The 13,887-nt window shown below is 35.5% G+C and overlaps 1 protein-coding gene across 1 annotated transcript in view; it reads left to right on the forward strand.

The window, feature by feature from the left end:
• Positions 1-229: 229 nt before the first annotated feature.
• The window catches only part of LOC131234594 (uncharacterized), an 80,514-nt gene continuing 66,856 nt past the window's right edge, over positions 230-13,887 (forward strand). Inside the window, exons 1-6 of the mRNA XM_058231526.1 lie at positions 230-456; positions 542-631; positions 1,442-1,507; positions 1,998-2,105; positions 2,737-2,828; positions 4,100-4,159. Of these exons, the coding sequence (XP_058087509.1) occupies positions 388-456; positions 542-631; positions 1,442-1,507; positions 1,998-2,105; positions 2,737-2,828; positions 4,100-4,159 (485 nt within the window). The 5' untranslated portion in view covers positions 230-387. The remainder of the gene's footprint in view (positions 457-541; positions 632-1,441; positions 1,508-1,997; positions 2,106-2,736; positions 2,829-4,099; positions 4,160-13,887) is intronic.

Here is a 13,887-nt window from a genome sequence, read left to right on the forward strand (position 1 = left end):
CCCCATCTGAGATAAGGGGAGGACTAGTGGCCATCTGATTATGTAGCCATTAAAGCTGGATTTTATGACATAGGTATGCATGCATCCTATTGAGAGGCTTGATGATCATGTTATGTTGTTTATGAACTCTCGATTTATCTTTATTATTATTATTATTTTTTTCTAAATCTTCTCAATACAGGGATTGGGGCTGGATAGGAGTCTATGACAGCATCCAATGGCTTGGGAAGGGTCAATAAAAACCAAGATATGGTCTCGCTGAACTCTACATCTTTTAAGTTTTGCATGTTTTTTGCTTTAAGAAAAGATGTTTCTTGCACTCAACAAAGATCTTTTATAATGTCATAGGTTTAGAGTTTCCAGCAAGCTCAAGACTGTCTTCTACCCATGGATGTTACTTCTGAAAATGTTGCTCATCGTTATGGTGTAACACGCCAGGAGCAAGATCAGGCTGCTGTGAGTTCTGTAGATGTAGAATGCATTCTTTGATGTTAGAATGCAGTTTCTATGTAATATCTAATGCCTTGAAATGCACCACCAGGTCCTCTCCCATAAGAAGGCAGCTACTGCGACTGCTTCTGGTAAATTCAAAGATGAAATCATCCCTGTGGCCACAAAGGTGAAATTCAAGGTACAAATCATCTAAGGGTGTCTTCGAATTTGAATGGCCAATTTACTTTATACATTGTGACCCACGTGAGTGAAACTGCCAATTTTCAAGGTACAAATCATCTAAGGGTGTCTTGGAATTTTTCCAAAATTCTCTTTAGAATTATTTTTCAGTTTTGTTTTGGATGAATTGTTGAAAAGAAAACAGCCCATCATACTCCTCTGAGGGTCCTTACTCATGTCTCGGTGATTGACTCACAAGAGTCTCAACATCAGTGAAAGTTTGTATTCTGTATTGTTTTGGTAGATGTTATCATTCAGAAGAACATAATTTAGTTCTATCAATTGTATTATGAAGTTTTATAACCTCAGGATGACTTTGAATTGTTGCTTTCAATGGCCAAGAGGAATCTTTGGTTGGAGTTTAGTTTCATGTAGTTCAAAAGGAAACTGACATCCGCAGGCCTGTTGAAGCTTGGTACTGATTGAAGCCTCAACTTGAATTTCATGCACTAGACTAGTTCTCCCGAATTTCACGATGTCATGTAGACGAATTAATAAGTTTCCATATAACTGTTGCGCTTGAAGTTTTAGGCAATTCTCCTCCATCTTTATCTTTCATGCTACTCTAGAACAAAACACGTTAAAGTCGACTGTACTTTGCAAGATAAAAAATGTTTTTGAATGGATTAATCATTCTAGTTATGTTCCTTTTGAAGAATGCTTATTGGAAAAGTATTACATTTAGAAAAGCACCTTGTTTGCAGCTTTTGCAGATTGTTTTATTAGAAAGAAAAATAGATTGGAGGGACCCTTTCTGCGCTCTGTGTAGATGGACTACTTTGCATCTCTCAAGTCTGTCGGATGGGATTACTGTTCCAGATCTTCACACTATCAGGTACAGGTTGGGATTTAGGTGGAATTTGCATACAACTAAGAGTGATGCCTCTCTAGGATTTGGTTTTGAGGTGAGGCTCATTGGAGGACATGGGGATAGCCATAATCTTCTGTACTGTCAAAGCTACAAAGTTGTTGGACGTGTGAAGATCGTCAGTTATATAAACTCATACTGGGATTAATATTCTCCAACAAGACAATGAAACCACTGAAGAATATTTTGCAAATCTTAACTGAAAATGGTTAGAGTTGGATAGCTCTCCAACACATCTCTTTGATATGGATGATATGAAAAAACAAACACAATAACTTCAACTCTTCAAATTCCTTTCTAGCCTTCACTCTACTTTGAACCGCAGCATGTACAGATTCTTGGGATGGAATCGTAACCCCTCCCTAGGAACTATCTACAGCTATATCAGAGGAGAGGCTCATCAGCAAACTTCAAGCAGTACTAAATTTTTTCTTTATGCAATCTGCTTTAACAACAGAATGCAAACCTGCTTGGATTCGAGGGAATGGGCATGGAAACGCTGACAAAGATAAACTCTGTTGTCATTGTGGATCCATTTGCAGCAGTGAAAGTTTCTTTATATCAGGTGATGCTGCATGTATCTAATCATTAACATGTCTCATATAGCTGAGTGAATTTTTGAAGCTATGCACCTTTGTGCTAACATCTTTATATATGAATATTAATCTCTCTAATAATTTGCATTTGATTCAAGCTTTGAAGTGTAGTACTTCTTGAAAATTGTTGTTAATAATGCACCTGAAATTTATTAAATATACTTGATTTGGTTTTATAGTCTGTACGGTTTGGCATGGTCCACCGTCCTACTATGGGCATCTAAACTGTCTGCAAGGGTCGTCCTACAGTCAAAGGTGGTTGCCCCAAAAAGCAGGTTAATCTAACTATCATGTGGGCCACCACCTTAATTTAGAGGTTTTTGGGTGGTTGTCAATTATTTTTACTGTGTGGTCCACCTAATAATTGTGATTGATTGTACTCAATCCATGGATTGGTTTGACTACATAACTCAGTGGGCCCCGCACAGGTACAAGATGAATGATGACCTGAATTAATATTCCCAGATATTATGATATTACTCTGTTATCTTACTCCCAAAGTAGGAGGCCACTAAATACTAGGAAATATATATTCAGTGTCAGTTGATGCATTAAAACATCTTGTTTCTCCAGCATGAGATAATTGTGAGCTTCTTGCAGATTGTGGCTTTTGCTTCCGGGATTCTATATTATGGATTTTTTTCATCCCAGGTGGTTCCTGAGAAGACCAACACATGGCACGTCATCAGAAGGTGCAGTTTTATACATATCCATGGTCCATAGTATAATTAAGCAAAATCAGACTTCTATAACTAGGGCATGTTAATTCTTTGAAACTGTCTGGTGTTGATCCATGTCCATATCCACTCCTCCACTCTCAAACATGATTCACATAAAAAAGCAAATATCTTTTTATCTTTTCAATAGCATCCACCAGGTGGGTCTGACCTAGAAGATGTTCTAGCCCATATATCAGGCTGGTCCACAATGTTAAAAGTAGGTAGGTGGGCGAAAACTTCAGCCAAGGTTTCTTCAGCTGTACATTTTTTTCACGAACTACAGCCCACCTGATTAATGAACTGACCTGGTTATTGGGCTAGGGCATCTTCATATGTTCTGATGGATGGATTGGAACTGGTAGCTATGTGCCGTGCTGACACATATGGTGGCATCTGCATGAGCTACCTTGTACATGCATGCAGGCGTAGCAAAGCTATCAGACTTAATTCTTACTTTATTATTTATTTTTCAGGATTTTTTACATATAAATAAGTGCAATACTCTATTCGAGTATAATACTTCATTATTTTAAATATTTTAATGGAAAATTTGGCAAATCCTACTTTTAAAGCCCACTACATCTAACACGTGTATTTATGTCTAAGTGTGGACCTTGTCCAAGTTGCATAGAACCAGAACCATGCAGGGAGTAGAAAACGGAAAAATGGTCAACCACTTATTTTTGAATATTTGAAAGGGGAGTTATTTGATACTCTGGCTGGGTATGACACTTCATACACAATCACATGTAAATGGCATATGTGACATGTATTTACATATAAATGGTATATGTGACATGTATTAACTCGAATAAACTGACTAGATTGTGGAACCCACTGTTTCTGACTTCTAATCCAACAATCAGATTGGTTGAACAAATCTGTCCTCTGATCTGTGGATGTTTGTCTTCTCTCTCTCTAACACCCACCCACACCACATTGGTACTCAATCTCAAAGATATGAGAGTTGAACAGAGTCTGTCTGCCATATGGATTCTTGCTTTTTGAAATAAAACAATGCAAAGTATTTCATTTTAATTGACCAATAAATGTCCACCAATCTCATGGTCAAATAATTAAAAAAGTGCAATTTTTTGTCATTAATACATCAAAATTGAGCCCACATTTTGGACAGCTTAATTTAAATTACTTGTGAGCCAGATATGCAATTTTTAGGTTTTATCTAAATGCCTACTACCATCCATCACACTCATGCCTTGTTTGTTTGTTTGTTTGTTTTTCAGGTGCAAGGAAACAAAGATGCCTTTATTAGTCAAGCTGAAGCTGAAGTCTCAAGACTCTCTGTAACATCTTGGAAAAATCAGTACAAAGACCCGAGTACCACCTCAGGCAGAAATCCCTAAGGACCGTACCTTGTAGAAATTAGACGAAATTTTAGTTAAGTACTAAACTAAATAATCAATGGATTTGGCTCGAACCACTATCTATACAAATGGCAAGACCCAAAATCGTCAGAATCACTAACTCAACACTACTTAAAAACCTAGGAGGAATCCTAAAAGCCGGTTGCTCTCAGGAGCACATTGAAACTCCATATCGGACCTAGACCGCGCGTCGAAAATCCGATGATCGTGATACTATAGGGTTATGACCGTCTTATTGGGCTTGACAGCCATTGCGGGAATCCAGCCTAGATAATACCCAGAACCGTACAACTTGAGCCCTAAGCAAAGTGTGTGAGAAACGCGAATACCCTTAAAAAATGCATTGAAACTTAAGTGAATTGGGCCTTTCACTTGTAGACGAAATTGAAGATTTCAGACCGTCATTTTCTAACCAAACTGCACCCATGGATCAGGGAAATTTCCCTGCACATATCTGTATACTTGTGGCCCTGATTGAGTGATAATGACCGTTAATCTAACCATGGTCCTCCGTAGTCGATCCGCTAATCCGATCAAACTGAAATCATAACCTGGCTTACATCCATGGCCAAGGAACTTTCTTTATGACGTATGTGAGAAATGGACCTTCCTAAGGGCCCTATTTGATAAAAACAGACATACTTTGGTTATACCTAAGTATACCATGGCCCTGGGGCCATTGACATCACTTTTGAACCTATATAAAGCCCTTATTCCACCCCATCTCTCCCTCATGCGAATTTTCTAAAAACCCTAAGGGAGAGAGAGAGAGAGAAGAAGAAGAAGAGAAAAGAGGAAGGAAGAAAGAGGGATTCAGGGAGATTGTTGCAGGAATCTTCCCACACGACTCTACGTGCTAGATCGCCACTTCCTTACACTATCCGACCTGTTTGGCTACGGATTTGGGTAAGAAACCCTAACCCTAATCTCGTTGTAGAGATCCAGGTTGGTAGTTTGTCGAGCTAGCTAACCTATTACATTGTGTAGGTGTTTAACATCTCATTTTTGGAAATGTACAGTTGGACTGAGTCCAAATCGGGGATTCCGGGGAAAGGTGCGGACTATAAACATTTAGGTTATGGTTTCTAAGGCTTTCAATGTCAATAATGATTTATGTCTGACTTGATTGCTGTCATATGATCTTAGTTACGACGTTTTCGATAAATTATACATGTGTAAACTATGTTGAATATAAAATGCATTCCATGTATTTGTTGAAATGTTTGAATGGGTATGAAATTCTGATTTGTGCTTGACTTGACTATAAATCTAGGATTCATGCTTATCGTATGTATCACGGTCTCCTTGTGAAATGAATCGTTCTAGTTCCTGTCGTAACTAATCTCGTCTATGTACTTAGTAATGCGTAGTCTAAGTGTTTGATAAAATGTCTAAATGAGAATTTGTTGATGGAATGTGTTTAATAAGAGTATTGAGTTAGGATTCTCAATTACCTTATCTATATGTCTAGCTTCCTTCATGTAGTCATAATTTCGATTATGCAATTTATGGATGAAATGCAAATATTTGGTAACGTGTTCAATGTGTTGACAAAATGCTCAAATGAGCGTTGTATTTGGATTGTTTGTTAAATGCTGTTATGATTATCACATGTGTTCTGCCTATACTTGAGTAAGATTGGGGCCATACCCTAGCCCAGGCAATCGGTAATAATTCTCGTTTGAGGGCGAAATTAGTCTTGCCACATTTGATACGTTCGGTGAATCCGAGTCGTACGATGATTGTCAACAGTGGTTAGGCCACGTGGAGTGCTTATGTACTCCATGTCGATTAATTCAGCGTGCGCTCGTACCAATCGAACTTATCCAACAAAACCGATTGGCCAATTGTGCGTTTACCATTTATGGACATCCCTGCTTGAATGTAAGGTACCACTTACCAATGTAAATGCCCATTTCAACCATGGTACCTTGATCCGCTAAGACTCATGAGCCGGGCATGGTGGTATGAGACACCGTGGTGGAGTTGTCAGCCTACGCTGGGGTGACGAGCCTCCCCGTAGTGACTAGTGGAGAACTCAAATTCATGAGCCGAGCATGGTGGTATGAGATACTGTGTTCGAGCTATCGGCCTATGCTAAGGTGACGAGCCTCCCCATAGTGACCTCGAGTATAAACTCTTGAATTTGCCTATCCACTATTTTCATTAGGGTGATGCCCTACAACTTGCCTATCATATATGGTTAACTAGGATTAATGACCCTAGATGGATCCTTTATTTGGGTAAATGATTTAAAAGGAGGTACCTTAGCTTCCCAAATCTACTGTATGAATAGCCTAATTAAGAACCCGGCTAACACGACCATGCACCGCATTGCATGTGCCTTTGTAGATGAAGGGCATGATTAGGGAGTTGCACATGTGCGAATGGCTGATGTTTTCACTTATGAGGGAGCTTTATACGAGTGCATGCGTCATTACTGCACTTCATTATTGCGTTAACCAGAAATTTAGGAAGTGATTATTGTATTGCTTTATCATTACTGCTTGATTGAATTAATAACATGTTAACCTTTGCCTTATAGTACCACTGAGTTGATCACTCACTCCCACTCTGGGACGGTGTCTTAAAACACCAACCAGACTCTATTATAGTTGTAGGTGATGAGGATGTATATGCAGCGGAGTTGGACTTCATAGATGAGGAGGAAGAGTTCTCCTATGTTCAGCTCTCTGGCAGGTCTATGTAGACCTCGTGCTGCTTCGATGGGATTACAGAGATATATGAATTAGTCAGACATTTACATTTTGACATTTTGTATATTTTTAAACAACACTTGTATATATTCAGCCTGGTACACATTCATACTCCGGTTTGTGAAACACTTTCATGTGTTAATACATGTACTTAAGTCTTCCACTTGCTTAATTTAATTGTACCTGGAGTATGATATGCTGATTTAGTATAATCCCTCTCATGTTTAATGCACTAATATAAACAACATTTAAACATCATTATTTATGTTGCATAAGTGATGCGTTGGATCTCAGGAGTTGAGCTTTGCGCGACCCTCGAAATCCGGGGCGTTACACTCTCCAATGCTGGTAATATTTTGATCCTCATCTGGCTTTCAGCTTGTTTCTTTTTTAATATTGCATACTGTAGTCTGTTTGGGATAACTGGAGGCTAGAAGTAGCTAGACTAGACCCTTATTTTGGGTAATAGAATTTCTCGAAGTTCAAACATAAAAGTTAAAAAGTGGCTGCTTCATAGTAGATGCACCTTTCGTTGATTGGTTGGAAATCACATTGCATGCTTAATACAATTTCAGTTCAAGAGTTTGATGTAGGTCCACCTCTATCCTATACAAACTGGTCCTCTATTTTTTGATCTCAATGAAAGAATCAAGTGTGAAATATATAAACCAATCATTAAAATTGTTGCAAGACAACTTCGTTAGGGTTTAAAATCATGTTGGATGCACATTTTTCTTTTGGTTCAAGAGTCTTTTTAACTAAAATGGAGCATGAAGTTGATTAGGAGTCAGTCCTTACTGAATCTTTGAAGGATTACAATCCCATCAGTCCGTAATTTTAGGTTGAACTTGCATTTACTAGAAGCAGGAGTTGGTGCAATTGCAGGAGTGGCCACAAAAAGTATAACATATTAACATGAATTCTTTCAACACCCAAAGTTTCTGAGGATCATGATATTTGAGATGGTGGGGGCAGGGCTATTTGGGATTGAATGATTCTGCTTTGCTCAAATTGAATCTTAAAATCCAAAACATAAATGACCTTCATTGTAATTGCAACTTTTATCTCTTTGTGCATTTTACACTGGCATTGAGTTTGTGCATGAAGTCATTTGTGGATTGTTTGCATTTAAAAGTGAATATGTTCTTACTGGTGGCATTTCTTGGAAAGTGTCCACTGGTTCTTGGCTGGCACATGCATCCATATGCTTGTGTTGTGTGCTGTAAGGGTGTAGGCTGTGTTTCCTAGCAACTTTTAGCTCGCAACCAGAACAAGCCTGGCTACCTCATTGACCAGGTTGCTTGTTTGTGATAATAGGTGATTAACTGGAATTCAAGCCATCAAATGGATGTGTTTGCAACATTTACGCTTCCAAAAGATTTTCTCGTGACTATTATGAAAGGTGATCTGTTTATCTTATCTACAATTAGAAACATAATTACTCATTATGTATTTGTCCAATGAAATGCATTTGGAATGGTTAGGATCATCTTTCTGTTGTGCCAAGTTTATATTTTGTTGCTATTAGTTCTATGTTTATGAATGTGCTTGGAATACATTTGGAATGGTTAGGATCATTTAGTTTTGGATATGTGCGTTGATTAGGCAATTAATTATTATTATTATTATTTTTAATTTATGAGAAATGCCAACGGCTATTCGCCGTTGACAATGCCGACGGTTTTTTCCGTCCTCCACAGCCATCGGAAATGCCGACGGCTAAAACTGTTGCCCTCAGCCGTTAGAAATGCTGATGGTTTTAGCTGTCATAGACGCCGACGGATAAAACCGTCGCCCTCGGCCATAAAAAACGCCGATAACTAAAATCCGTCGTCGAGCAACGCTCACTCCACTTTTCCCAACGGACTGTCCAACAGCTAAAAGCCGTCAGGGAAGGTCAATGCCGACGGTTTTTAGCCGTCGACGTTGCCTTGTTTTTTTGGTATTGGCTGTTGCGCAGACCCCCACAAACACTGTTGGTTGTGCGGGCATTAATAAATGGGCCAAAATGCTACCGAAATGTAATCTTTTTTGTAGTTCCAAGGTTTCTCCGAAAGGAAGACATGAGATCATTGTATTACTCTCAATGAAATGAGCGAATCACACGTCAAAATGCTGCCAGATTAAATATTTATATTTGATATTCAAACTCTTTCAATTCTTCTAAATATTCTATCTTAGAATCAAGGGAAATCAAAGGATATAAATGAACTCGGTATGAATAAATATGATGATTGTTCTCTTTCTACTTTCTCTCTATATGATTGAATAAGATAATCTTCCCAAATTGAATGCATTTGTTTCTTGTTGAAACACCCCCATCTATTAGGGAGTCCCATAAACAATCAGCCCAATGGCATATGTTATGCTCAATCACTCCTCATAACAAGCATGCAAATGATGCGTATGGGCATGTATCATGATATTGTACTAAGCATGAGTCTCAGATACAGCAGGTGATGATCGGCCTTAACTGGTATGTCGCCTACAAGAGTAGGGACTGAACGATATGCCCCACAAGACATAAAGGAGTCTGTATGGAATGATCCATGTTAGACTATCATATCATATATCCTAAGGCGAGGTCCACGTAAGGACGGTGGATCTAACCCATGTATTAAGGTAGTTTCCACACAATGGATATACCAGATCTTATACCACATTCTTCCATCTATAGGAAGTGGTGATGATGTACTCTCCTATATATATATATATATATATATATATATATATATATATATATATATAGTGGGCGGTCTAGATGTTATACTACATCAAGGACCTCATGGGGTGAATCATGCAACAATGGGAGTCAAGATGATAACCCTAAGTATATTAAGTGGGCTTCCTCACCCACTCTATCATGTAGAAAGTTGGGCTTTCTTATGGGGGACCGATATAAACAAGGTGAGTTTACAAGTCATGGTGATTCCTACAAGGGTGGTGGAAAGCACTAGCATGAATGGGAGCCCAATGGTTTGGGTTAGCCCACTAGGGTAAGATGGGTAACACTTGTAAGGGCCCAAAGATTTGGGATATCCCAATAAGGGAAGGATAGTAGTGGGCTTAACAACGGGCCCTAGGGAGGTTTACAATGTAGACATTTAACCACTATTGCTCTCAAGGTAATGGGCTTATCAACGGGCCTCTAGGGAGGTTCACAACGTGTGACATTTAACCATCATTGCACCTAAGATGTGGCCCATTAGAATCTATTCTATAATGGGCCCATGGCCCTATACTAGCTAGAAAAATGGATAGGCATCATAAACATTATCACATACATCATGGTGGACTCACAAATCACAATTGGGCCTCACATATATAATGCAATGGGTCATACATCACAATGGGCCTCATATACATCACAATGGCCTCATCACATGGCCTCATATACATCACAATGGGCCTCATCACATGGCCTCGTGTACATCATAATGGGCCTCGCATGAGGGCCTCATATGCATCACAATGGGCTCATCACATGAGGTGCACTACGTGAAAAATGGGAAAAAATGACGGATTTAGAGACGGTTCTGGACCGTCTCTAAAATTGCTTGGTTTAAAGACGCTTTAGAGACGGCTGTAAACCGTCTCTAAATTTTTAGATGGCCCTTGACCGTCCTTATTTTTGTCCTAAAAATTTGAACGTTGAAAAATCATTTAAGAGGGTCAAAAACCGTCGTTATCTGCAAATAAAAGACGGCCATTGACCGTCGGGAATAAGAGACGGTCCCTGACCGTCTTATATGGTGGAATTTGAGACGGTCAAAGACCGTCCCTATTAGAGACGGTTATTAACCGTCTCTTACTGGTAATTTGAGACTGTCAAGGACCGTCTCAATTAGAGACGGTCGTTGGCCGTCTTTTCCTGTAATATGGACTGTCAAAAAGGAGGAGAAAATAGGCTGGATTAGGGACGGTCCTTAGCAGTCTCTATTGGAGACTGTCAATGACCGTCTCTATTATAGTTATTTGAGACTGTTAACGACCGTCTGCATTAGAGACGGTCCTAAACCGTCTCGAAAAAAAAAAGTTTAAAAAACTTATAAAAATAACTAACAATGTTGAAGAAAAAAATTTAGATTTTGAAAAAAAATGTAATTTTATAAAAATCTAGATTTTGAAATAAAAGTTAAGAACTTTTAATAATGTTGATAATTTTGAAAAAAAAAAAATCGATAAGAAAATGATATTTGACAAAGAAAATTTAAAAAATTAAACAAAATTGTAAAAAAATTGTCAAATTGCAAAAAAATATATATTTTAAAAAAGAAAACTAGATTTTGTATTTTGAAAAGAAAAATTAAAAAGTTGTATAACAAAAGTGATATTTAAAAAATGATTTTTTGAAAAAGAAAATTTAAAAAATTAAACAAAATTGTAAAAAAATTGTCAAATTGCAAAAAAAAATATATTTTTTTAAAAAAAACTAGATTTTGTATTTTGAAAAGAAAATTTAAAAAGTTGTATAACAAAAGTGATATTTTGAAAAAGAAAATTTAAAAAATTAAACAAAATTGTGAAAAAATTGACAAATTGTAAAAAAATATATATTTTAAAAAAGAAAACTAGATTTTGTATTTTGAAAAGAATTAAAAAGTTATATAACAAAAATGATATTTAAAAAATGATATTTTGAAAAAGAAAATTTAATAAATTAAACAAAATTGTGAAAATTTGACAAAATGTAAAAAAATATATATATTTTTTAAAAAAGAAAACTAGATTTTGTATTTTGACAAGAAAAATTAAAAAGTTATATAACAAAAGTGATATTTAAAAAATGATATTTTGAAAAAAAAAATTTAAAAATAAACAAAATTGTGAAAAAATTGACAATTTGTAATTTGTAAATTTTATATATATATATATATATATATATATATATATATATATATATATATATATATTTATATAAATATATATATATATATATAAAAAGAAAACTAGATTTGTATTTTGAAAAGAAAAATTAAAAAGTTATATAACAAACATGATATTTTGAAAAAGAAAATTTAATAAATTAAACAAAATTGTGAAAAAATTGACAAATTGTAAAAAAATATATATTTTAAAAAAGAAAACTAGATTTTATATTTTGACAAGAAAAATTAAAAAATTATATAACAAAAGTGATATTTAAAAAACGATATTTTGAAAAAGAAAATTTAAAAAATTAAACAAAATTGTGAAAAAATTGACAAAGTGTAAATTGTAAATTGTAAATATATATATATATATATATATATATATATATATATATATATATATATATATATATGTGTGTGTGTGTGTGTGTATGTATGTATGCACGTATGTATGTATGTATGTATTAGAAAAGAAAACTAGATTTTGTATTTTGAAAAGAAAAATTAAAAAGTTATATAACAAGATTTCAATAAAAAATGATATTTTGAAAAAGAAAATTTTAAAAATTAAATGAAATTGTGAAAAAATTGACAAATTGTAAAAAAAAATATTTTTTTTTTAAAAAGAAAACTAGATTTTGTATTTTGACAACAAAAATTTAGAAGTTATATAACAAAAGTGAGATTAAAAAATGATATTTTGAAAAAAAAAAAAAGAAATTAAACAAAATTGTGAAAAAATTGAAAAAATGTAAAAAAATATATATTTTAAAAAAGAAAACTAGATTTTGTATTTTGACAAGAAAAATTGAAAAAAAAAAGAGATATATAACAAATTGAATGGATGTGGCCTACAATACACAAGGTGGGATTAAAAACATATAAACATGAAAGAAAAAAGAAAAAGAAAAAGAAGAAGTGTTAACTCGAGGTTAAAAAAAAATATACACGTTGAAGAAAGAGGAGTGCAAATCAAAGTTCCTCAATACCTTGGTAAAAAAGAAAATGGTTTAAATTCAACGGTAATATCAGATGGTTGAGATTATCCAATCATTGTGTATTCAAATAAGTGTTCTACCCAACAGAATAGATGTGCCCTTCAACACAAGTACAGACCAAAGGAGAGGGTTAAGATCCAGCGACACAAGTGAAGCATATAGATGTTTAAAAAGAATAGTACAAGTCAATGTTCCTCAGGATAGTTAAAAAGAAAATGGTCCAAATTAATCCAGCGGCAATTTCAGATAGTTAAGATCATCCAATCAGTGTGACCTTTGGAGAGGGTACAGGTATGCCAGGTGTTGCCAACATTAAGAATTGGTACCAAATGCATACACTAGTATAGACCATTCTCATGTTATTATTTTTCGGCTATTAACTCGTCTCCAAAGCAATGAGATGTAAACTTGCATAGCTTAGATATAATTTAAGCTGCTTGTTAATTAAAAAGGAACTGGAATATAGTTAATTAAGCCAAATGGAATCTCAAAAAAAGAAAAAAAAAAGACGACCGACATCCATCTAATCGTACTAAGTCCACCAATCAGGTGGCAGAGATTGTTCCATGAAATGCATTTCCAGCTCTCCACTCATCTACAGTCGGCCCCTACATATTAGCTCTAAGGACTCAAAAACAGTAAAACACAACACATAAGTCTCACTAGAAACCTTAGAACTTGCAGAAACACAAGACATTAACACAGACAGAATTTTTCCCAAATGGAATCAAATTAATATCAGAGGTTAGTTTCCAAACACCACTAGTAGAATCGAACAATCTTTAATAAGAAAACAAAATCAAGCCCTACAACCCCTAAAATTTCAACATACAGCCTCATCAAAACAGCAAAATCCAAAGGTGAAAAAATCACCATAAGAGCGATTTCATGACCCACCTGAGATTATTGAGTTCTTATGATTCGAAATCACATCCTAAATATATGATGGAAAAATATATGGACGATATCGATATACATAAAATATATCAAGGTGGGCCATACACGGTTAGAGTAACACCCATGAAGGAGTTATCTAAATAGTGAAATGGTACTATAAGGTT

Source organism: Magnolia sinica, chromosome 19 (assembly GCF_029962835.1).
Source record: "Magnolia sinica isolate HGM2019 chromosome 19, MsV1, whole genome shotgun sequence".
Classification (NCBI taxonomy): Eukaryota; Viridiplantae; Streptophyta; class Magnoliopsida; order Magnoliales; family Magnoliaceae; genus Magnolia; species Magnolia sinica.